The sequence below is a fragment of the Mustela nivalis genome (assembly GCF_964662115.1).
Source record: "Mustela nivalis genome assembly, chromosome: 1".
NCBI lineage: Eukaryota > Metazoa > Chordata > Mammalia > Carnivora > Mustelidae > Mustela > Mustela nivalis.
Genome location: NC_139020.1, coordinates 190,218,608 through 190,243,969, shown reverse-complemented (window position 1 = coordinate 190,243,969; position 25,362 = coordinate 190,218,608). Strand labels below are relative to the sequence as shown.

At 49.1% G+C, this 25,362-nt stretch overlaps 1 protein-coding gene across 4 annotated transcripts in view; it reads left to right on the top strand.

The window, feature by feature from the left end:
* Positions 1 to 25,362, top strand: part of FLNB (filamin B) — a 148,823-nt gene that overhangs the window by 83,056 nt on the left and 40,405 nt on the right. For all 4 annotated transcript variants that reach the window (XM_082738607.1, XM_082738606.1, XM_082738605.1 and 1 more), the window contains exons 9-24: positions 380 to 517; positions 2,021 to 2,147; positions 3,937 to 4,073; positions 5,591 to 5,784; positions 6,726 to 6,839; positions 7,686 to 7,829; positions 7,972 to 8,095; positions 8,432 to 8,592; positions 9,622 to 9,712; positions 10,011 to 10,180; positions 15,195 to 15,312; positions 17,768 to 18,030; positions 19,313 to 19,910; positions 21,011 to 21,184; positions 22,024 to 22,186; positions 23,550 to 23,710. In XM_082738607.1, the coding sequence (XP_082594733.1) occupies positions 380 to 517; positions 2,021 to 2,147; positions 3,937 to 4,073; positions 5,591 to 5,784; positions 6,726 to 6,839; positions 7,686 to 7,829; positions 7,972 to 8,095; positions 8,432 to 8,592; positions 9,622 to 9,712; positions 10,011 to 10,180; positions 15,195 to 15,312; positions 17,768 to 18,030; positions 19,313 to 19,910; positions 21,011 to 21,184; positions 22,024 to 22,186; positions 23,550 to 23,710 (2,877 nt within the window). The remainder of the gene's footprint in view (positions 1 to 379; positions 518 to 2,020; positions 2,148 to 3,936; positions 4,074 to 5,590; positions 5,785 to 6,725; positions 6,840 to 7,685; positions 7,830 to 7,971; positions 8,096 to 8,431; positions 8,593 to 9,621; positions 9,713 to 10,010; positions 10,181 to 15,194; positions 15,313 to 17,767; positions 18,031 to 19,312; positions 19,911 to 21,010; positions 21,185 to 22,023; positions 22,187 to 23,549; positions 23,711 to 25,362) is intronic.

Here is a 25,362-nt window from a genome sequence, read left to right as displayed (position 1 = left end):
TAGACTTGAAAAAATTGGGTCTTCCCAATTACTGGACCCTTGAGTGTGGAAATGAGATTTAACTCTCCTTCACCACCGAGAGGATAAACGCCAGGATTCAGCGGGTTCCAGGAGCACAGCGAATGCAGGCTGTGCTTCTCCTCCTTTCTTTGCCAAAGTCACCCCCCAGTCTCCCCACCCCAGTGTGGCTGGACAAAGTTATGTTGTGTCCTTATTTGCTAGCCTGGTGTGCTCCCTGAACAGGACCCTTGGCCTTGGGCAGCTGCTGCAGATTCCCTGTGCAGAGCAAACATTTTCTTGGCGGGTGGCTCCAGGTTACCTTGGCTTGCTCAACTCGAACGAATGAAAGGTTGAATTGATGTCAAAACTCTGTTTGCAGCCTGTAGTCCAAACGCCTGCCGGGCCAGTGGCCGAGGCTTGCAGCCCAAAGGTATCCGCATCCGGGAGACTGCAGACTTCAAGGTTGATACCAAGGCTGCCGGAAGCGGGGAACTCGCTGTCACTGTGAAGGGTCCTAGTAAGTGCTCCTTTGTTTCCCCATCTCAGGTGTGACCTGGGCCAGCTTTGTAGCCCTGGTGTATGGATTTCATGCCACAGGCAGTTGTGATCGATCCCAGAGAGAATGGTATAAAAGAATTGAGGTGCCCTGAGCTCCATGGGGGAAGGAGGCAGGGATTGATTAGTAACGTCTGCCCTGGGTGCAGTGGGACCAGTGGTAGCTTGACAGCCTCCCCATTTTAAGGCTTCTGGGAATCGAAAAAGCAGTGATGTAATGGAGTTTGGAAAGTGCTGTCCTTGGAGCGACAACCTGAAGTGGCTTACTTTTTATTTGAGGAAACGTGGGCTCGAGAGGAGGGGTCTTGCCCAAGGTCACACAGCTTGTAAGCATCTGAGCTGGAATGCAAGCACAGTCTCCAAAGCCAGTAATTTTTCCACTCCAGGTTACATTTTATAGACTATGAAATTATGCCAAGTACCTAATTACTGTGATCAGTGCTTATAGAAGGAAAATAAAATTCCCTGAGATTAAGTTTTCTTTGTACATAAATGCTGATCGTGGAGGGGTGGGTTGCACTCTGCAGCTCCTTCTTCTTCCCTTTTCGGGAAAGGAGACTGCAGACACGAGGACGAGGATCTGCTCCGTCCGCGCGTTTGCCCCAGCATTTCTGGCTGTAGGCATAGCAGCCCTCCATGGGTTTTTGCCTTGTGGGAATGTGCGTGGTCTCTGTGTTGCTCCCATCCTCTCTATCTTCAATGGGCTGGGGCAGGAGTGCTCTGAGCTCCAGAAAGTTAATATTTGATCACAGAGCACCAAGCTGTGGGGAAGGCTGTGTTCGAAGGGTGGCCAAGGTTCTAGACCGCCCAGACCTGGAGCCAAGTTGCTCTGGGGCTGTCCTCCCTGCTGGCTTGTTGCTACAGGAGCCAAGGAGGCTTTTTTTTTCCCCCCGACCTTGGATTCTCGCTTGGCTAAGTGGCTTTCCCAGCCAAACCTCAGGGCACAACATAAAACAAGTTTCTACCTGATGGCTGAACCTGGGAGTTTGTGGTACAGCATCTGAAACCTGTTCTCTTGTAGATAGCGTGCAGGAGCTTTCTTACTGCTGCTGAAAGATATGCCAGGACAGTAAGCAGAAACCCATGCCAAATACTTGTAAGGGCTCAGTGTCCCTCGACCATTTCATGAGAGGCTAAGACAGCTAGCGATGATCATTAGGAAAAATTAAGATACGACTAGGAGGTCAAGGACCTGTTGGCCCCCACCACTGTAGAAGGTTCTCTGAGCTTTCGAAAGCTGGTTAAGGTGGGAAATCTTCCTTTTCCCCACACTTAGAAGCAGAGATGGGTCTATTTTTAGGCTTGGATTAATCTCCCAAGTTTTGAGGGGGTCGCATTCTGAGGCAGCCCGTTTCCCTCTATGGCTTACATCTTGTGGATATTGCTATCTTTCTGTTCTTGTCTTTTGGATTCTTGTTGGGAGCCTGGAATTGCTTTGGAAAAATGGTGTGTTTTCTTCCCACAGAGGGCCTGGAGGAGCTGGTGAAACAGAAAGGCTTTCTGGATGGAGTCTATGCATTCGAGTATTACCCCAGCACCCCGGGGAAATACAGCATCGCCATCACGTGGGGGGGACACCACATTCCAAAGAGGTGAGTCTCCAGTCGGAGTTGCGTCTTCTCTGGGGGCGTGCTCGGCTCCAGGCAGGCTCAGGGAGGTTGCTTCCCCAGGCTGCAGGAGGGAAAGAGATCTGCTTTGTTGAAGACGTTTTTCTTTCTTTTTTTTTCTTCTTTTTTTAAAGAGCAGCACACAGACATTTGGCCTGTTCTCAAAAACAGCACTGTGGTTTCGGTTGCCTTGCTTTAAATCAAATGCTGGCGGTCTGGGGCTGGGGGGAGGCAGGGAAGCCAGAAGGAGCAGTAATAGAGAGCAAATGGGCTGTGTGTCTATACACCCTTATATAAACTAAGATTCTCTTTCTTTCAATGTGTGCCTCTGTTCAGGAATGCCATGGGGGTAAAATCTGCCATGGTTTACATTAAAATTCTCTAGGTGAATGCAGTCAGGAGCCAAGGGACGCAGTCTACAGCTTTGCCTGTGGGCATCCCAGTTATCCTCCCCTCTTCATTCTCCCCAGCCCTCCTGGGGGCACTTTTAGACTGAAAAGAATAAACTCCATTTACCTTGAGAAATAAAAGATTTTTTTAAAAAGCTGGGGTGCCTGTTTAGAAAAGTTTTTTAAAAAATAGAAAAATAAACTCATGAAGCTCAAAAAAAAAAAGTTGGGTTGCCTGAGCAGCAGTCCATTAAGCATCTGCCTTTGGCTCAGGTTGTGATTCCAGGGTCCTGGGATCGAGTAACACGTTGGATTCCCCACTCTGCAGGGAGTCTGTTTCTTCCTCTACCTCTCTCTCTGTTTCTCATGAATAAATGAACAAAATCTTTTTTTAAAATTAAGTATATTTATTTAAGCAATATCTATGCCCAACATGGGGTTCAGACTCACAACCCCAAGATTAAGAGCTACTTGCTGTACGAACTGAGCCAGCCAGGTATCCCCTTTGCTTTTTTTTATTCTGCTATACTAAAGTTAAAGCTCATCATTTGAAAAAGAAAGAAAGAAAAGAAAAAACTCATTCGTTCATGTGTGAGATAAAGCCTGTTCAACTTAGTTTTTGTCTTACAAGATACTTTTTAAGATTTTACTTATTTTAGGGACACCTGGGTGGCTCAGTGGGTTAAAGCCTCTGCTTTCGGCTCAGGTCATGATCTCAGGGTCCTGGGATCGAGTCCCACATCGGGCTCTCTGCTCAGCAGGGAGCCTGCTTCCCTTCCTCTCTCTCTGCCTGCCTCTCTGCCTACTTGTGATCTCTGTCAAATAAATAAATAAATAAAATCTTAAAAAAAAAAAAAGATTTTATTTACTTTAGAAAGACAGAGGCAGCACAGGTGGGAGGGGCTAAGGGGGAGGGAGAGTGAGAATCTCAAGCAGAGTCCATGCTGGGCATGGAGCCTGATACAGGGCGCCATCCCAGGACCCTGAGATCATGACCTGAGCTGAAACCACGAGTTGGATACCCAACCGACTGCACCACCCAGGTGCCCCTTATTCATATAATATAAGCAGGATATAGGAAGGCAGGCACACTCTTACCTTCCCGAGCTCGAGGTCTGCTGAGCCCTGCACTCAAAAGGTGAATGATGGGAAGGATAGTGTGAGGCAGGGTGTTTTGAGAGCCCACCTAGCGGCCACCTGAGTGCCCCAAGGCAGCCACAGTACTTATATTGTTGACATAACAATGGCTGTGGGTGCACCTGTGTGGAGGAAGGGCTTGGCTGGACACTGGGACTCCAGGTAAAAGGAGTGGAAAAAAACAGCTTATGACTGTATTTAGTTCCTTCTTTGCTCTTCTTTAATGCTTTTTGTTCCTTTTCTCCTAGCCCCTTTGAGGTTCAAGTTGGCCCTGAAGCAGGCATGCAGAAAGTTCGTGCGTGGGGCCCTGGCCTCCACAGTGGAATTGTCGGGCGTTCGGCGGACTTCGTGGTGGAGTCCATTGGCTCTGAAGTGGGGTCTCTGGGTAGGTGGAAGCAGCCGGCCAGCAGCCCTGGAGGGCTGAGATGACATGAGGCTTGGTTCCAGTGTTAGACTGAGACTCGGGCCTTCTCCAAGCCTCGCTCCCCTTTTCCCCCAGCCTCCTGACCCCCCAAGTCCAACTCTTGGTACCGCTGTGGGATTGCGATTTTCCTTTTCCTCTTGCCCTGCAAGTTGCCCTCTGCCTCTTCATTCATCCATCTGCTAAACCTCAAGGTAGAGGTTTCCTGTGGATATGGTGCTTGAAACAGTGCTTGGAACGTAGGAGGCACTCGTCAAATCATGTTGACTGATTCTTAGTCTAGATGAATGAAGGAATTTGGCTGAAATTTGAAATTTGGAGAAAAAATATTCTTCGGAGTGGAACAGTATATTTTAAACACACCTCTGATGTATATAGGATCACTTGAGAACAGTGGTCGGCAAACCTGCTCTAAAAAGGACCAGAAAGCAAATATTTCAGTCTTGTGGGCCATATTCTCCCCACTGCAGCCGTGGCTGCATGAAAGCAGCCAGAGAAGGGGGAGGTAAGGGAAGGAGTGTGGCTGTGTCCCAGCAAAGCCTTATGTACAGAAATAGGAGTACTGGCCATAGGGTGATGACCAACTGTTTCAGGTAGTAAGAATAAGCAAACTGGCCAAAAAGAAGAAATCACCTTTAGTGTTTCCTTCTAGAGAGAGAATCAATGTTTTGGTATGATATTAAACCTTTTGGCATATCCTTCTAGGCTTTTTTTTTTCTATGCATAGACATAGAAACATTCATCTGCCACAAAGAATACCTCGGGGTAATCTTTCTATCTTTCCGCCTCATAAAGATAGGCCTTGTCTTCATTTTCCTTGGCTTCTTTGGAATTCCATTGCATGGATATGTCTATTGTTAGGCTCTCTGGTTACTTCCATGGTTTTCCTGTAGAAACAGTGCTGAGTACATAGACTGTTTCTGTTTATGCATAGCCTTGATTACTTCCTTTAGACAAGAGCCCAGAAGCGGATTTTTTTTTTTAATCTTTATTATTTTTTTTTAAAGGTTTTATTTATTTATCAGAGAGGGGGGGGAGAGAGCAAGCACAGGCAGGCAGAATGGCAGGCAGAGGCAGAGGGAGAAGCAGGCTCCCCACTGAGCAAGGAGCCTGATGTGGGACTCGATCCCAGGACGCTGGGATCATGACCTGAGCTGAAGGCAGCTGCTTAACCAACTGAGCCACCGAGGCGTCCCCAGAAGCGGATTTGATGGGGCAAAGGGCGGGCATTGGTTTAAGGTTTTAGTTAACCTTCCCTGATAGATGATGTTTTTAAAACAATAATAACGACAATAACAACAAAACCCCATGGTATAAAATCCAACCTTCCATATCTAGTGAAGACTCAGTAGTCTTGGTTTTGTCAGAAAGGGATGCAAACAGATTTCAGTCTTCTGGCTGATACTTGCTTTGAGGGAATGAGCCAATAGAATGGGTTCTTTCCACCATGCAACCAGGGGTCCCTCTCACCTTGTCCCCAGGGTTTGCCATTGAAGGCCCCTCCCAGGCAAAGATTGAGTATGATGACCAGAACGATGGATCATGTGATGTCAAGTACTGGCCCAAGGAGCCCGGGGAGTACGCCGTTCACATCATGTGTGATGACGAAGACATCAAGGACAGCCCATACATGGCCTTCATCCACCCGGCCGCAGGAGACTACAACCCGGATCTGGTGAGCCTGTCACGTTTCTGTGCTCTCCTCCTGGCTCCTGGCCCTCTCTGTGGTGCGCAGAGGGTGACCCTAACCAGCCTGTTGAGGGATGGCCGCGAGGAGCCGTGTAGAGCTTAGGAAGGGTGCTGATCTGAGTTGGAACCCTGGTAGTACCACTCCAGAATTTTCTAATGCTGGGCGAGAAAGAAAAGATTCTTTCTCTTTACAGTGGGAATGATGGTTCTGTCTGCCTCCCAGTGTTTCTGGGATGATTCAAGGAGCTAACGTGCATAAAGACAGCCCTTCGCCCAGTGCCTGGCCCGTGCAGGGGGTCATGGGCACTGCTGCTCTTTTTCTCCCCAGCTCCCGTCTCTTAAATGGGAACAGTATTTCTAAGCGCTTCTGCCACACTCTTAGACTGCAGTTAAGCATCGAGTCTGAGGTGGCCTGGCTGCCAGGAGGAAGCCTCCATGCCTCCACGTGTGCTGCCCTGGCCCACACGGGGAGCCATTTGTAGCCTGGAGGCGGTCTGGGCTAGTTGCCTTTCCTCATTGGCCAGTGGCTGGTCCTTTGTTCTCTAGAGCTGTAAACCTTTGGGATGTCTGTGGTAAAGGTTCTGAGTCCCCTCTGTGTGGAAACGTTGAACCCAGACATGACTGGAGATCCCTGCCCTGGGTACTAGAAGTTGTCTCTGCTCAGAACAAGGCAAGGAGCCCCAGGCTAGTTTGGGGCCTGGTTTTGGAGAGGTTTCCTCCTGCTAGGATGTTAATGGTACTGTTTGTAATTTTGGGGTTACAACCTGCTGGAGCATTTTCTTCCTTCCCTAGCCATCCTGTTACATAGGTAATGTGAAACCAGACACCGGTGGTTTTGTCATCTTGTTCCTGGGTCCTTGGTCATTATGTAGGGGTTTCGTTCAGGCATTGCACAGAAGGAGAATCATTATTGGCCCTTTGCCCCAGGTCCAAGCATACGGGCCAGGTTTGGAGAAATCTGGGTGCATTGTCAACAACCTGTGTGAGTTCACTGTGGATCCTAAGGATGCTGGAAAAGCCCCCTTGAAGATATTTGCTCAGGTAAGTTTCGAGGGACCATCTGTGCAGGCACTCATCGGGAGACATGCTTCGCCGCTGTAAGGGCGACTTGGCTCTGTTACCTGACCCTCAGTTTATTCATCTGCACGCTGGGAATAAGAAAGAATATCTCTTGAGGTTATGTGCAGATTACATGGGATTCTAATATGTAAAACCAGGGTGCTTTTCTCATTTTTATGATTTGTATTCTTTGGAAACGAGGCTTGATTTCAGATTTCCCCTGTACATGTCCTTCAGTGTGGCCAAAGCTACCTAGGCCTTCACCGGAGGTTTGTAAATAAGCGTTTATTGAATATGTTTATCTAATTTAATCAAACTTGGCCCAGGGATTTAAATGCAGGAATTAAAATTAAGGAGGATTTTTTAAAAGATTGATTTATTTAGTGAGAGAGAGTGTGCACATGTGTAAGCACACACCTGAGTGGGGGGGGGGGCGCAGAGAGGGAGAGAGAATCTCAAGCAGACCCCTGCTGAACATGGAGCCCAATGCAGGGGTTCAATCTCTCGACCCTGAGATCATGACCTGAGCTGAAATCAAGAGTCGGATACTTAACCAACTGAGTGAGCCACCCAGGCACCCCCAAATTAAGAGGTATTGAGTGGTCATGACTTTCTAGCAGGGTCATTTGCTCTTATGAAAAAAACAAATAAATGCAGCCAGTATTTTGTCACCTGTGGTGACGACATTGTGAAAGTGTGGCATATCATAGTTGTTCGATGTTTTGTTGGATGGGTGGTGACTTGATGGTCTTGGGAAGCAATGGTGGCCCTGTTTGATGAAGACTATGTGAAGGCGAGTTTCTGTTCTTAGCCCCTGCTCTTTTGCAGGATGGGGAAGGCCAGCCCATTGACATCCAGATGAAGAGCCGGATGGACGGCACGTATGCCTGCTCGTACACCCCGGTTAAGGCCATCAAGCATACCATTGCTGTGGTCTGGGGAGGCGTGAACATCCCACGCAGCCCCTATAGGGTAGGTTGAGATTCCTAATCCTGGCCACTCTATGAAAAAACCAGGACCTATGACGAGTCTGGGCTCCATGCTAACTAGCAACGTTTCACTGGGTCCAAGTGGAGGAAAACTTGGCTATAACTTTGGACTGTGTTCTTTTTAGGTCAGTATCGGGCAGGGTAGCCATCCCCAGAAGGTCAAGGTGTTTGGGCCAGGCGTGGAGCGAAGTGGACTGAAGGCAAATGAGCCTACTCATTTCACGGTGGACTGTACTGAGGCTGGGGAAGGTGAGTGGAGGGTTCCCCCATTGAGGTTGTTGATGCTTCTTGAGGAAGAATGGTCTTTTCCTAATGTTGGAAGGGCAGTGAACTTTGAGCTAGAAAATAGTGCACCTGAATAGGTAATTGTTCATCTAATGAGCGTCTGTGGCAGTTCCTTGGTGATCTTTGCTAATCCTCTATTCCTCCTCCAAAGCCCTGACTTAGCACCATCCCTTTGTCAGGCTTGTCACTGGAAACTTCCCAACTGCTTTTCTGGGGTGTTAGCTGAGCTGAGCTGGAAGTGATTGCATGGGACATGCTGTTTCTTGTACACCGGTGCGCTCATAAGCTGGTCTGTTCCAGGTGATGTCAGCGTTGGCATTAAATGTGATGCCCGGGTGTTAAGTGAGGATGAGGAAGACGTGGACTTTGACATTATTCACAACGCCAACGACACGTTTACGGTCAAATATGTGCCTCCTGCCGCCGGGCGATACACTATCAAAGTTCTCTTTGCATCTCAGGTGTGTGTTTGGGCCTGGGTTCTTTCTGGCCACCTGTGTGCATATTTCCTTTTTGTTTTGTTTTGTTTTGTTTTTTTTAGCAATAGGGCAGTGTCTTGAGAATTCTCAGGTTTTCCTCTCTGGTTCCTGAATACCGTAAGGAAAAAAAAAAAAAAAAAACCCACCCAGAACTAAAGTTTTAACACTTTCTGACCAAAGTGAGGCGCACAGTGTTTTCATGGGTTATAGCAGGGCTCTGGAAGGAGACTGGTTTGTTAGAAATGCTTGTCAAGTCTTTGACTGAAACATAATGAACTTCTGGATGTGTTCTACCTCTCCTCCTTGGAAGCAATGGCTTTGGCCTTGACCTTTATACCTCTATAGGGAGAGGAGGTTTGACCTTTCAAATTGAGCTTGTATTTATTTGTGATAGGTGAAGATAAGGCGAGTGGTACCTGAAACAGGGAACAGTGGAATCCTGATGATTCAGATTAACCTCCTGTAAGGATGGAATCTTAAGAGAAAGTTCTCTGCCTGAGGTGTTGGTGTTGAATTGACTTCATCCAGTTAGCCTGTTCTGCCTTTATTCTGATAATTTGCACCATTCTTTGTGAAGAATTACAATCCTGTTTCTGATCAGCTCCTCCCATTCCCCAAACCTTAGCTCTGAACTGTACCTAAGGGCCTGTCCTTTAGCCCAATCCTTTTTGTTACTGTCATTTTGGGTTTTATTCTTGGTAGGATTTTTTGCATCCTAAGAACTCGACTTTTGGTGTTAAAGGCTCAGAGTTTTCTGATTCATTTGGAGGAAACCTTCCTTCAGCTGTGCAGCATCACAGGTCAAAGCCTGTGATGGAGGGATCCAGGCATTCATGAATGACCCCCGATGGCCCCTACCTTAGGCTAGAGTATGAAAACTTGACCTGTGGGGAAAGAAGTTAGCCTGTTGCCCGCCAGAGTCACAGAGGTCTCCCCTTCACGTTGGGCAGAAGGCTAAGCTCTGGCAGAAGATTCAGGGGCTTTCCTACTGAGATAGTGTCTCCCCTGCAGGAAATCCCCGCCAGCCCTTTCAGAGTGAAAGTTGACCCTTCCCACGATGCCAGCAAAGTGAAGGCAGAAGGCCCAGGGCTCAGCAAAGCAGGTAAGAGAGTACCCGTGAAAGGCCATCCCAGAGACCTTCTGTAGTCCAGTGGCCATGGGCAGGTTGGGTCCGGGGACCCTGAGGGACTTGTCTCCTCGAAAGGCTGGTCCTGTTGGGGTTCCCATTCAGCAGAGGCGGTGCTCCTGCCGAGGGGTTGGCAGTGCTCCTGAGTACCAGCCCCTGTCACCGACTGCCTTGCTAGGGCTGGGGCTGGGGCTGATGAACCCGTCGGACTGGTTGTAAGAGTGAAACCGCTCCAGCCAGGCCTGTCTCCTCACTTCACAGTCTGTCCTTCCAGGTGTGGAAAACGGGAAACCAACCCACTTCACGGTCTACACCAAAGGGGCCGGAAAAGCCCCATTGAACGTGCAGTTCAGTAGCCCCCTTCCTGGAGATGCTGTGAAGGACTTGGACATCATCGACAATTACGACTACTCCCACACCGTCAAATACACACCCACCCAGCAGGTAGGGTCCTTCCTGTGTCCGCTGCCACCTGCCCAGGCCCTCTCCCTCTCAGTGCTGTGCTGGGCACTTTGGACACCAAGGCTGTGATCGGTGCTTTGTTGAGGTGCTCCTCTGTGGGTGACAGGCTCTTTATTCCTGTCATTCTGAGCCTCTCCAGGAGGGCTGGCAAGAGGCCTGGCTGGTTCTGTGAGAGAGGAGAGGCCTGAAGGTTTCCCTAAGTACAAGGGGCAAGCTAGCTTGTCTCTCCCCATCCCCAGCTCCCACCTCTATTCTAGGTTTTAGCAGAAACAGCGAGCTCTTGAAATTCGGAACCTAGTATTTTCCTCTTAGTCCACACACTCTCCCATTCTTACCAGCTGCCCTTAAATGCAGTCTTGTCTTACTTACTCCAAGGGTAGGAAGGGTGACCCCTTTGTGTTTTCTTGCTGGTCCCATTTACAAGGTGGTGGAGTGGGTCTCTCTCAAAACCCAGTTCAGCCCTTGGTCCCCTAGGCCTGAGATACTATCTAGGGCCCCAGATTGTCCTCTTACAAAATCCAGGAACGTACACAGGATCTTACGATCCAGGTCCTTTTGCTCTGATTATTTTAGGCAAGAAACACCTAAAAAATGACCTCTCAGCCTCTCTGTGTGAATTCATGTTAATTTGTTCAAAATTGGAGTTTGCTTCATGGCCACACATCTGGGATGTGAGGAACAGAAAACCCAGAAGAAAAGCCTGGATTTACTATTTTTTATGCATAGTGTTCTACACAGTCCTTCTGAACCTCTCAGATTTCTTCTTTCCTGAGGAAAATAGTCTCCCTTGTGTGAGGTACCTTTTGTAGGAAAATGGGGGCGATGCTTTCTATAGAAACACCACCCAAGAGAGAAGCATCACTCCTGCCTGACCCTCAGTGAGGAGCTGCCTGGAGTCTAGTGGGAAGGAACGACGGGTATGGTGAGGATGAGGAGGTGGTGCACATGTCCCCTTGCCTTAGGGGCCACATGTCTTTGGAGATGGACTCTTTGGCGGTGGGAGCGGTTCTCTGGGGTGAATTCTGTGCCACCGTAAAGATGTGGCCTCTTACATCCAGCTGTCCTTCCTGATTTTTGTTTTGACCTTAAGGAGGGCTTCCTTGTTAGTGATGGTAAAAATACTTTTGTAGGTAGGATGCTCTTTATTCATCAGGGCGTTCAGGGCTACGTAGGTAATTATTTTCCCGATGCTTCCAAGGGCTGGCAGGAGACTCACCATTGGGAGCACCAGTGTGACATCATCCTTATTGCCAATTCTCCACATTCCTTAGGAGAAGGTACCAGAAAGCATAGCCATGCACACTGGTCAAGGTCACAAGGTCTTTGACTCCTATAAAACATCTTGCTTTCTCGTCTGTCTACAAACCTCATTGGGTTCTGGCTGAGCCACTCGAAAGTAAATTGCAGACATCAAGACAGAATCAGGTTTGGGCCTGCACCCCCAGAAAGGGCTTCAGAACCTCTTGCCATTTGGGGCAGAGGTGGAGGCTAGAGAGGAAAGCTTCTTACTTCGAAGTCACCCCAGGGTCAAGTTCATACAGTTCTTGGAGAACAGCAGGTTTTTCGGCAGGCTCCATAGGCGCATGGGGCTTTGCTCAAATGGTGCTGGTCATATACCCAGGGAGCCTGGCCGTCTCGGGTGTCGGTCACTACCTCCAGTGTGAGCAGCTCACCTCGTGCCTCTTTGGTCCTTCTTGTTCAGTGTCTAGAACAAAGTTCATGGTTTCATTTTTTGGGCAACGTGCAGTTTCGCATATTTCTCTGTGGCAGAGAAAGCAGATTGAATTTCTTCTCTTGGATGGTGAGTTCCCCAGCGGTGGGATAGTATGTCCTGTATATATATCTTTCTGGCCCCAGTCTGAGCACAGGACGTGATGGTGTAGGGTCTCTACATGAATTTATGGCGTAAAGTGTGAATACACAAGGTTGAGCCTCTCTACTCACAAGCAGAGACAACAGAAAAACTTTGTAGGGACGGTGGGGCCAGCACATCCTTGTCCACCTTTGATCTCTCTTTTCTGAAGAGCGGCATACAGCTCAAGATTGGGTTAAATAAGCTTGCCTTTTGAGCTTTGCCCTTGGATGTGGTTAAGAAGGCTGGGTCAGCCCAGAAGGCCCTGCCCAATGTGGAGGCAGGGAGTGTACGTTGAGGGCTCATACTCAGAGTGCACCTTCTCGTGGTGGTTTTTGGGTAGCAGACTGGAATTTTCCAGAAATGGAGTTGTTTAGTGTGTGTGTGGAGAGAGGGCAGTGGCTCCTGGCCCAGTGAGACTGCGTCACCATCAGCATGCAGGCCATGCTGTCTGAGGAGCTGTCCCCCTCCGGGTCTCTGGGCCACAGCTTGAAGATCCCTGCCGACCTGCAGTGAACCCACCAGTCACGGTCTTGTGGGAAAGCAGTGGTCAGCTGTTGTGCCTTGGTGGAGTCACTTGTTGGATTGAGGCTTGAGGATGGTCAGAGGGAGACTAGAAGGGAGATCACACCATGCCATATTCTCCTAAGGATTTTGCCTTCTGTGCTTTCGGTTTTCTGTGACCTCAAGGGACTTGGGTTTCTTCCCCCATATTCCCTCACAAAGAGCAAGTGCTTTGAGAAGCCGGTGGCAACAGCTCCGTGACCCACCAGGTCAGAAGCCACTGGGAATCATAAACCCCACACACTTCTAGGGGTGCCTTGAGGAGACCCTGTGGGTTCACTGATCTCCCTGCCTGTCCCAGAGGTCACTGGAGGAGGAGGGGGCTGTGGGTAGCTCACTTGATCCTGTCCTCACCTGAGCTCTTGGGTCAATTCCTGTGTTTGCAGGGTGGGATTAAGGTCTCAGAGGCGCAGTGGGGAGAGAGTAAAACTGTCCTGTAGTCAGCAAGGTCGTTGTGAAATGCACCAGTGGTCATTTCTCAGACATTCCTCATGTCACCCCACTCTGGGGGGCAAGCAGAGTCCGTTCCTTAGCTGCACCCCAGAGGAAACCTTAAGTGCTACAAGCGGTCCAGGTGGAAGCCCCTTAAGATTTCTTCCTCCCCCTTGTTAGGTTATTTTAAGTAGAGTTTATTTCCTCTCTGAGGTTTTTGTTTTTGTTTTTGTTGTTGTTTTTAATGACTGGTGATGAGAACACACTTTCTTTCATGGGATGGGTAGGCTTAACTGAAAGAGGACTTTTCCCTCTCCTGTGGCACACTGGGGACACAATCAGAAGACTTCCAGGGCTGGTGGAGAAGGAAGGGTTTTCCATGACCCATGGTCAGCCGTGAGGCCTCTCCCTCAAGGAATGAATGAGGGGCTTGTGGTCAAATGGAAGCTTGGGAGTTGCTGGCCTGATGGGGATGCCATGGCGGCTGAAAGTCACAAGCCACTCCCCGACTTCCTTATTACAAGGAGGAGACCTGTCCTGTCCTGGGCTGGCTCTGAGCTCTGTTGGGTCGGACCTGTGCACGTTCTACCATGAACATTGTGCGCTCCCCCCAAATCCCGGAGGATCCGGTCCTCCCTCCTTCATTGATGTCGCCAGTTCTTTTCTTAGCTTTTGCCCCCCCCTTTTTCTTTTATTATGAAAAGTAACGTGAAGGATGACTGGGTGACTCAGTTGGTTATTAAGCCGCTGCCTCCGACGCAGATCATGATCCCAGGGTCATGAGATCGAGTCCTGCATCGGGCTCCTTGCTCAGTGGGGAGCCTGCTCTCTCTGCCTCTGCTGCCACTCTGCCTCTTTGTGGGCTCTCTCTCTCTCTCTCTCTCTGACAAATAAATAAATAAAGTCTTTAAAAAATGGCAGCACGAGAAAATACATGTGGGCCCAAAGCTACACCCTTTAACACTTGATCACCGGCAGCTTTCAGTAAAGCCTGAATTCTGGCGACCCTTCCCCAACCCCAGATTCTCAGGGGATATCGTCTCTCCCTCCATAGCCTTTGACGGTATGCCTGGGGTATTTGAGGTGAGGGAGAGCTTCATCTACGGAGACCGCCGTGGGCTTTCACGGAGCCTGGGTTTGGCATTTGGGGGGGATGCTTAGCCGATGGGAGAGGGGAAGCCAGCAGGGAGTGGGCCGCACGGGCGGGAGGAGAAACGCCCTGTGCATATATAGTCAGCGCTCCCACAGACCCGGAGCTGCGAAGCAGCAGCCTGCCAAACCCACAGGCGGGGTTCCCTTCACACTTGCAACTTCCCTTTCCTTGACATAGATGTGGGAGTTTAGAGGCTGTTGTAGTGAGCAAATCCCTCTCACAGGCTACAGGCCTGAAACTGATTTCCGAGACGTAGAAAAAGCTGGTTTTGGTCAGTGAGAGGCTCCTGTAGATGGCAGCTTTACCCGCGGCCAGGGGCCAGTGTGTGCTGGGCAGGGGGTAGTGCGGCCCAGCAGCTGAGACGACGGAGGTCCGGGTGCCCTAGGTATGAGGTCCAGCTCTCGCACTTACCAGGCATGTGATTTGGGGCAAGTGCCTCTACCTCCCTGAGCTGTAGTTTCCTTTCCTGGAAAAACGGGAACAGCAGTGAGAACCACCCCTTTGGACTGTTTGGAGATTGAGTCAAGGAAATGCTTGAAAGCACGGCATACAGTATGCTTAGGAAGTCTCCCCTGTTGTTCTTAGCAGCTCTGATTTTATCTGACTTCTCGGTTGTTTTTGCCATGGGGCCAGAAGCTTAGAGAAATACGTCTGTGGTGTTTCTAAATCCGCTGGAGTGAAGCGCCCCGAGTCTCCGGAAGAATGAAAGATCTGGAAGGCGGGTTTAAACAACAAGCTAGGGGGCACCTGGGTGGCTCAGTCTGTTAAGCATCAGCCTTTGGCTCAGGTCATGCATGGTCTCAGGGTCCTGAGATTGAGTCCCGCATTGGGCTCCTTGCTCAGCGGGGAGCCTGCTTCTTTCTCTGCCTGCTGCTCCCCTTGCTTGTGTGCTCTCTGTCTGACAAATAAATCAGGAAAATCTTTTTAAAAAAATGAAATCAATAGCACGTTAGATGTTGGTGCCCAAAGGTGCACTTGCTGTCCTCTCGTTGCAGGGCTCTATGCAGGTGCTGGTGACCTATGGCGGCGACCCCATCCCTAAAAGCCCTTTCACCGTGGGTGTGGCCGCTCCACTGGATTTGAGCAAGATCAAGATTAATGGACTGGAAAACAGTAAGTGGGTGAAGGCAGGGGAGATGGGGTCACCGACGACCCCCCGACTGGGGCTGCCTGTTAGATGCCTTTCAAAAGAGAATTTGCAGAGGGCCTCTGGGTGGCTCAGTCGTTAAGTGTCTGCCTTCGGCCTGGGGCGTGATCCCAAGGTCCTGGGATCAAGTTCCTCATTGGGCTCCCTGCTCAGCGGGAGGCCTGCGTTTTCTCCCACTCCCCCTGTTCTGTTCCCTCTCTTGCTGTGTGTCTCTGTCACATAAATAAATAAAATCTTGAAAAACAGATACCCAAAGGCAGGAGAGCAAACTCTGCCCTAACAGACCTTGCAGTGGGACAGACATGGGTGTGAACTGGGGCCACGCAGCAGGGTTGCACTGTGACCTTACCTGTGCTTAACCTCCCTGAGCCTCCGTCTCCTCATTTGTACAGTGTGGGCAGGGGGAACACTGTTAAGAACACTTGACATTCGTGGGAATATTTTGAAAGGTAAATGAGCTCATAATTCAGGGGCTGGCACATTGTCAGCCCTCAGTAACTGCTGGCTTCACAGCGGGATGTTTTCATTGAAAAGAGAAGTTGGGACGCATTACCTTCTGGTGACTTGTGCTGTGCTAGCTGTCCTTGGCCTTGGATCCACATGAGGAGGGACCATCAAGGGTAAAAGCCAGCTCCCGGCACTCAGAAGCCACGACTCTGATGCAGCCCCCACCCCACCCCCGTATTCCTTTAGCTTGGTGGGTATCTTGTTCCTATAAGCTCATCTCATTTATTTTAAAATGTTTTCATTTGTTGTATTAGGGAAAATTCCAAGCATAAAAACGTAAACACAGTAGTAGTATATAAACACTGGTGTACTCCCCACTCAGCTTCAGAAGTTCAGCACATAATCATGAAATTCTTTTTTTTTTTTTTACGCAAAGTAATGCGTAAATCCATTTTCACCTAAAAAGAAAGGCACCACCGTTGAAACTAAACTCTGCTCTCTGCATCACCTCTTATTCTTCCTAGGGTGAATCAAAGTTACCATCAGTTTCGGTCCTTCCAGACCTTCTCTCTCCCTCTGCATACATGCCGGCAGCAAATGTTTGGCAGTGTTCGTTTTGCGTTAGTGTTATCCTGCTATGCTCATATGCTTGCAGTCTGCCTTTAGACCTGAGCCATGCATCTTGGAGAACCTTCGTACCAGTGTTGCCTTGCGTGAGCTGCCATACGGCTGAAGCCTGGTCACACCTCTGTAGCACACACTCAACCTGATTTCGGGGTCACGCAAGGCTCCGTGCATCCCCCCCATCCCCAGTCCCCGGCTGACCTCTTCAGTCTCAGTGGACCATCGATGAGCACCTTCACTGACCTGGGACTCAAACGCACAGGTTGTGAATGAGGCCACTTCCCAGCTCTGGGTTCTCTGAAGCTCGGCCAGCTCCAAGTGTGTAAAAGTCACTGGCCAGTCCTTTCATGGGTCTCCTCATTGCTGCTTCCTCTAAGACACCTACGGCTTCAGTTCCAGAACAGGAGAAACATGATGCCAATTAGGAAAAGCCTTTGGGCCGTGGTGCTCTGAGGCCTCCTTGCTTGTGGTTCGGAGGTGCTGGTCTAGCCTCCTACTGCCCTAGAGTCAGAATTTCCCTGGCTTGTGGTGGGAGCCTGATGCTCCCAGTGCTGTCATTTTGGTTCAGAGTCCTTTCCTTTTTTTTTTTTTTTTTTTGTCAGATACAACACACGGTTTTTCCAAGGCCCTGCTTTGCAGGGATCTTTCGAATATCGGTGCAGTAGAGAGAGTCCATTCTTTGGACTCGCTCTGGTGCCCCTGCGTTGACTAGCTCTCTGACTTTTGCCTTGTTGGCTGTGGGATTAAATTTGCTGCCAAGAATTAGTAAATAAAACATTGGCTTCTGGGAATGTTTTGATATAAAGTTAATACCAGAAGTGAGTAAAGGAGAGAGGATAGCGTCAGGTTATGATTTCCTCGTTGGCAGAGCAGATCACGAGGTCGCGTGAGTCCCACCTTTGTGGTCTGTTGCGTAGGGCACCCGGGACACATTCCTTGACCTCGGAGCCACTGTTTTCCCATTTGCTAAAGCCATTGGTAACTAATAAATAACACTCTAGGGTTGTGGTAAAAATTAAAGGAGGCCATGTGCTATACTGAGAAATGCAGTCATTGAGTGATCAATCGTTATTGGTTTTTAAGTAACCCATCATTATAGTATCAGTAAGTGTCAGCTCTCATTGCTAGAATATCTATGGTTAGCTAGTAGCTGTTCCCGAACTGATTGTTATCTAGGTAGATGCTGATTATCCTGACTTAGTCTTGCTTCTTGTCCTTGGTATCTGCCCTTGCTTGTGGCCCAGACTGAGATAATGCCTCATGTCCAGGGAACCCTCACGGGTCTGCTCTCAACCACTCTTTCTGCTGAAAAGGGCGAGCTGATCACTCGGGCGTGTCTCCCTTTTCCAGGAGTCGAAGTTGGGAAGGGTCAGGAGTTCGCCATCGACACAAAAGGGGCAGGAGGCCAGGGGAAGCTGGATGTGACCATCCTAAGCCCCTCGAGGAAGGTTGTGCCTTGTATGGTGGCGCCCGTGGTGGGCCGGGAGAGCAGCACGGCCAAGTTCATCCCTCGGGAGGAGGGACTCTATGCCATCGACGTCACCTACGATGGACACCCCGTGCCTGGGAGCCCCTACACAGTGGAGGCCTCACTGCCACCAGATCCCACCAAGGTCAGCTTTCGTTCCTGTGCCGGGACTTGTCTCCTGTTGTCAAATAGAACACTGTAGTCCTTCACCGATCCTGCTTGACCAAGGCCTGTAGAAAATCGTTCTCTGAGGAAGGTCCATTCCCAGCGGCTGACAGTTGTTTTCCCTCCCGCAGTTCAGCCCGAAGGGACCTTTGGGTGGCTTGGTGTCCTCCCCACACTGCTCCTCCTCTTGCTCTCTGGCAGTGAGGCTTGGGTGAGGGACTCCTCGTCCCTGAGTTCTGTCCCTTCACTTGGTAGCATGACAAACAGCGCTCGCTTCACAGTAAGCCCATAAGGGTTAGCTCACCCTGCAGGAACTTTATACCTCAGTATCAAAAATATATCCATCTCCTTCTCATTGCTTCCTGGTAGCCCTGAATCAAGGGTTTTAGAACAGCACGAATCCTATAAACTGGTCTTATTTGTTGAATCAGAGAGGAAAATCCTGTCCCCTCCCTCTTGTAAAAGCAGTTTTGTTTACTCATTTGCTTTTAAATCCTTATATCAGAATTTTTATATACATCTTTATATCAGAATCAGTTTTTCAGAGCGGTTTTAGGTTCGTCGTAAAACGTGGAGGCAGGTACAGGGATTTCCCTCCTACCCCTGCATCTGCGGGTGCCCAGCCTCCCCATTATCGCCATCCTTCACCAGAGCGGTGCATTTGTTCATACTGCGAACTTGCTCTGACAGTGTGTTCACCCCCAAATACGTAGTTTACATGGGGGTTCGCTCTGGGGGCTCTGCATTCTCCGGGTTTGGACAAACGTACCGTGACACATACCCACCACTCCAGGGTCGTGTCTTATTACATAGGATTTGTTGAGGGAGGCGTAGCTGTCGAAGCAACAGAGAGGTTCATAAAAGCCATCCCTAAGAGCATTCAGCCCTGCGTGCGTGTGTGTGTGTGTGAGTGTGTGAGATGAGACGTTAGGTCTCTACTCTGGCCCGTGGTTCAGAAACGCAGGGCATGTCCGGACGGGCAGTCAAGCCCCGTGCTCTGGAGGGCCACGCCTCTGTGCTGTGGCTTTCTGAGTTGACTGAGCTCACAGGTGTGTCTCCCTCGGCTAGCCGTTCAAAGCCTGGGATGATTGCATTGTGGCTCCGTGGCAGTGTCTGTCTGATGCGAGCTAGGCCTGAGGGAGAAGGGCCCCTCTACCGCTGAGGCAGCTCAGCGCCGAGTGCAGGCTGGGGTGGCGAGCAGGGCTGGCCGAGCAGCAACCCCAGTGTTAGGCAGAGTGTGACTTTATTTTCTATTGAACTAGGTGAAAGCCTATGGCCCTGGCCTTGAAGGTGGTCTCGTGGGCAAGCCTGCCGAGTTCACCATCGACACCAAAGGAGCAGGCACTGGAGGTCTGGGCCTCACCGTGGAAGGTCCGTGTGAGGCCAAAATCGAATGCTCTGACAATGGGGATGGTACCTGCTCTGTCTCTTACCTGCCCACAAAGCCTGGGGAGTACTTTGTCAACATCCTCTTTGAAGAAGTCCACATACCTGGTTCTCCCTTCAAAGCCGACATTGAAATGCCTTTCGACCCCTCTAAAGTCGTGGCGTCGGGACCGGGTCTCCAGCACGGGAAGGTGGGCGAAGCCGGGCTGCTGAGCGTGGACTGCTCGGAAGCAGGCCCCGGGGCCCTAGGCCTGGAAGCCATCTCAGACTCGGGAGCGAAAGCCGAAGTCTGTATTGAAAACAACAAAGACGGCACCTACGCGGTGACCTACGTGCCCCTGACTGCTGGCATGTACACTCTGACCATGAAGTATGGCGGTGAGCTGGTGCCCCACTTCCCCACCAGGGTCAAGGTGGATCCCGCCGTCGACACCAGCAGGGTCAAAGTCTTTGGGCCAGGAATAGAAGGAAAAGGTGGGTTTCATTAAAAAGTCTGCAAAATAACTTAGGACATAGGGGTCCCCAGAAACTCAGAGTAGATGTGCAAACTGATGTACCCCCATAGGCCACGTGGAGCATAAGAAAGCACTCTCCTGTGGTCTCGGCATCAGGAAGAGAGGGACCACAGCAAAGCTGTGAGCATGTGACATTTCTGCTTCCCGAGCCTCACTTTGTTTCTCAAGGGGGGACAGGGCCCAATACTGCCGACAGATATTCTTATTTTTCTGGCAAAGCCAGAAATTGTGATTTTTACATGGAAATTCAAGATCTTTCATTTTTGGCACTAATTGAAAAGGTTTAAAATGTGATGCTGTTACCATATTTGCTGCAGAGCAGGTCTGTCTTTTCGCTTTACCCTGTCCAAGAGTCAACCCCACCTTTGTCCAGAAAGTGTGCAAGGAGTTGTGTAGTCACAGGGTGGGGGCTTCCACAGCCCACCCTCGTGGGAAGAAGCAGCTTTTGCAGGATGGTGGCAGGGAGGAGGTGGTCATTAACACTCTTGATTTGGGGGCACCTGGGTGACTCAGTGGGTTAAGCTGCTGCTTTCGGCTCAGGTCATGATCTCAGGGTCCTGGGATCGAGTCCTGCATCAGGCTCTCTGCTCAGCAGGGAGCCTGCTTCCCTCTCTCTCTCTCTCTCTCTCTGCCTGCCTCTCCATCTACTTGTGATCTCTGTCAAATAAATAAATAAAATCTTTTTTTTTTTTTTAAGATTTTATTTATTTATTCGACAGAGAGAGATCACAAGTAGGCAGAGAGGCAGGCAGAAAGAGAGGAGGAAGCAGGCTCCCTGCTGAGCAGAGAGCCTGACGTGGGGCTCGATCCCAGGACCCTGAGATCATGACCTGAGCCGAAGGCAGCGGCTTAACCCACTGAGCCACCCAGGCGCCCCATAAATAAAATCTTTAAAAAAAAAAAAAAAACACTCTTGATTTGGAGAGTCAAAAAAAAACACCCATCTGCTGGCACCGAGTTTAGACATAATGTACCTCAAGTGTCAAGAACCCTGGTTCTTGGATATGTTCCGAGGTCCCAGGCATTGGTGACGTTCTCCTCTGTGTGATTGCTCCGCAGACGTGTTTCGTGAAGCCACCACTGACTTCACAGTCGATTCACGGCCCCTGACACAGGTGGGGGGCGACCACATCAAAGCCCACATTGCCAACCCCTCGGGGGCCTCTACCGAGTGCTTCGTCACGGACAACGCTGACGGGACCTACCAAGTGGAGTACACACCCTTCGAGAAAGGTGAGCTGACTTCTCCTTGGACACGACCATCATTCAGAGCTATGCCAGGCCATTTCCTTGGGTGACTGGTGCTGTCTCCTGCCCCATGAGTCTGGCCTGTCTCCATGAAGGCACGGACAGAATGACAGGGACATGTGGAAATCTCCCTCCCCAGCAGAGCCACTGAGCGCTCAGTGCCTGACAAGCTGGCCCTGGAGTGTGACAGACATTGTGGGCAAGGTTAGCCTCATGCTCCTCTGAGCAGCTTATGGCTAATATCATGGCATAGCGCCCGTTTGTATTAATTTTTTTTTTTACATAATTTCTTAAAATTCTAGAAATGACTTGAAAATTTGACAAATCTTGAAAAGTTAAAGGAAAAAATAAAAGCACTATATTTTCATTACCTGGGTATTATGATTCCTGTAAGTATTCCGGTGTAGACATAGTCCATCTCTTTATGTAGATGCATGGATATTGTGTTTCATGGATTTCCCTTTGTCTTTTGGCTAATGACAGGAGGAAGTTTTTCCAAATCAGAATAGTGCATTTAAGATGACTAACTTCAGTACAGACTTCGTGATACTTGCTTGGGGGAGAGGCCCTCTGCATATGTGTTATCTGTTAGGGAGGGAGGGCTGTGTGGCTGCCAGGTGAACAGAAAGCATTAAATAAATAGGTACATTTTTTTTTTAAAAATCAGATCATACCAATATTGTACTATTTCTTTAACCTGCTTGTTTCCAGTAACACGGGATGGCGGGTCCGTGTGAGCCCTGGTTGAAACCTGGCAGGAGAGTCTTTCTTTCCACAGGTAGGTGACTCTTGTGCATATAATTTCTGTTTGTCATTTTGAACAGGTCTCCACATAGTGGAGGTGACGTACGATGACGTACCCATCCCAAATAGCCCCTTCAAAGTGGCTGTAACCGAAGGCTGCCAGCCGTCTCGGGTTCAGGCCCAAGGACCCGGACTGAAAGAGGCCTTTACCAACAAACCCAATGTCTTCACCGTAGTTACCAGGTGAGCAAGGCGCTGGGATCTGTGTGTTGACTCTGAAAGGAGTAACCCTGGGTGTGTGTTTATTTATTCATTTTTCTGCCTTCTTGCTTTTTTTTTTTTTTCATTTTTTATTTTTTATAAACATATCTTTTTATCCCCAGGGGTACAGGTCTGTGAATCGCCAGGTTTACACACTTCACAGCACTCACCAAAGCACATACCCTCCCCAATGTCCATAACCCCACCCCCTTTTTCCCAACCCCCCTCCCCCCAGCAACCCTCAGTTTGTTTTGTGAGATTAATAGTCACTTATGGTTTGTCTGCCTTCTTGCTTGTTTCTTTTTTCTTCAAATTCAGTTAATTAACATATAGTGTATTATTAGTTTCAGAGGTAGAGGTCAGTGATTCATCAGTCTCATATAGTACCCAGAACTTATTACATCATGTGCCCTCTTTCATGCCCCTATCTGAAGGGGTTGGTTTGGGTCCCTGGGCGGCTCAGCCGGTCAAGCATCTGCCTTCAGCTCAGGTCATGATCCCAGGGTGCTGGGATTGAAGTCCCACATCAGGCTCCCTGCTGAATGAAGGGCCTGCTTCTCCTTCCTCCTCTGCTGCTCCCTCTGCTTGTTCTCTCTCTCTCTCTATTGAATCAATAAATAAAATGTTTTAAAAATTTCTTTAAAAAATGAAAGAATTGGGTTTTTTAATTTAAAGATTTTATTTATTTATTTGAGAGAAAGAGAGAGTACACGAGTGGTGGGAGGGGCAGAGGGAAAAGCAGACTCCCCGCTGAGCAAGGAGCCTGATGTGGGACTCGATCTCAGGACCCTGAGATCACGACCTGAGCAGAAGGCAGGCACTTAACCGAATGAGCCACACAGGTGCCCCTCGAAAGGAGTTTTATGGGTATATTTTGCATATGTGTCCTGATCTCCCAACTTTGGGAGACTTCTTTTTTTTTTCCATGGTATAGGAGACATTTGCTTTGTAGAGACTTTTATGCTACGGAGAGAGGGTGAGTATACCTCAGGAAGTACCAGAAACCCCTTGGTTACAGTCATAAGATGGCTAAGCAAACCAGACCGAGATGACAGCTCCTTAACTGGATAATGCAGAAGCATGCAGCCAATTTTATGGTTAAGTGAAGTATTGGAAGTAGTCCTGCTAGAATGGGTCACAGATGCAATCAGATGTGAAAATGAAGGATAAGCATTGGAAAGAGGGGGTCGGAGCCGTCTGTCTATGACACCGTTGAGAAATTTTCAGCAGTTGAATCAAATTGGCTTCCTGGGATTATTTATAGAGAGATTTTAAGTAATTCTGGCAATAAGCAGACTAGCATGAAGCGCTCGTCCCACTTCACTCTCTCTTCCACCCTTTCCAGAGGGGCAGGCATTGGTGGGCTTGGCATAACCGTGGAGGGACCCTCAGAGTCCAAGATCAACTGCAGAGATAACAAAGATGGAAGCTGTAGCGCTGAGTACATCCCCTTTGCTCCGGGGGATTACGACGTCAACATCACGTACGGAGGAGCCCACATCCCTGGTAAGCAATCCCGTAGAAATGTGTCCAGAGAATAATGGATTTGGCATGAAAGCAGGTTTTGTCTCCTCATGTCTGAGTGGGAAAGAGAGTCTGATACTTGCAGGAGGTGCAGAGGGAGAACTTCTCCTTATGGCTTCTCCTTATTTGTCTCCCAAGAATATCCCAGCTCCCAGTAGGGCTGGTAACTGGCAAAACGCCTTGGCTTGGCATTTGGACTAGAAATCATTCACGTGTTGGAAGACCCGCTATTTAATTTAAGGGAGAGGTGGTTTTTTTTGTTGTTGTTGTTGTTGTTTTTTACAAAGCTGAAAATCTCCACTTTATTTTGTGATTGGTTCTTCTTTACCTTATACGTGTTTTCTTATTTTCTGCTATTCGTGGATAGTCCTGGTAGACGAAAGAGACCCACAAACTCCAATTCTTACTTATTAATATCTTTTCTATTTCAAAGCAGCGTCTGTCAAGTGCTTGGCTGGTGCGGTCAGTGGAGCGTACAGCCCTTAATCTCGGGGTTTTGCATTTGAGCCCCACATTGGGTTTGGAGAGATTACATAAAAATCAAATCTTTAAAAAACAAAACTAAGGTTTGTCGTCCTCAGGACCCTGACATTTCGGATGGGATAATTCTTTGTTGTTGGGAGGAGGTTGGCTGTCCTGTGCATTGTAGGGCATTTAGTAGTATTCCAAACCACCCCCTTCATTTTGGGACAACCAGAAATGTCTCTAGATATTGGCAAGTGTCCACTCTGGGACAAAATCACCTTTAGTTGAGAACCACTGCTATACTGATTGAAACAATGAGAAATACATGACTTAAGAGGCAAGGGCCCTCCAACTTCTGTGCTTTAAGGGGAAGACTCTCCATCGTTTCTGGTCTGTTTATTTAATGAAACAGTTGCCATTCCACACACATCTGGCTGGGTTGATGTCCCTATGGTGTGGATACAAGGACCCTGGGGGCTGCCTCTGAGTCCACCTATGCCTTGTCTTGAGTATGGTGAGAAAGGGGGCAGAACCTCATCCGAGGACTCCTGGGGCAGGAAGAGCCTCGGATGGGTCAGGGTTATTGCCCCCAAAGCCATAAGCCAGGATAACACTGAGGAGGAAGGAACAGACTTGAGGAGCTTGCTTCTGGGTTTCTGGAATGACTCCCAGAAGCTGGAGTGTGTGCATTGACCAAACACTTTCCTGAATCTATAGACATTTCCTCCTTATGACATGCCTATGTGCCCACAGACTCACTCTTCCTCTCCCATTGGTCAGAAAACCCAGACATTTCAGCTCAAATGAATGCTACTCAGATATCATTTAAGGCTTAATTTTATGAAGGCTTAGATTTTTCTTTGAAGGCTTCACATTTAAGAAAAACTAAATTGGTGAGTTTCTCCTCCAACTTGTCTTTGCAGCTGATCACAGATTTTTTTCCCTAAGATTTTATTTATTTATTTGACAGACCGAGATTCCCAAGTAGGCTGAGAGGCAGGCGGCGGGGGGCGGTGGGGGGAGCAGGCTCCTCGCCAAGCAGAGAGCCCGATGCGGGGCTCGATCCCAGGATCCCAGGATCATGACCCAAGCCAAAGGCAGAGGCTTTCACCCACTGAGCCACCCAAGTGCCCCTGATCACAGATTTTTAAATCCCTATCAGCACTAGG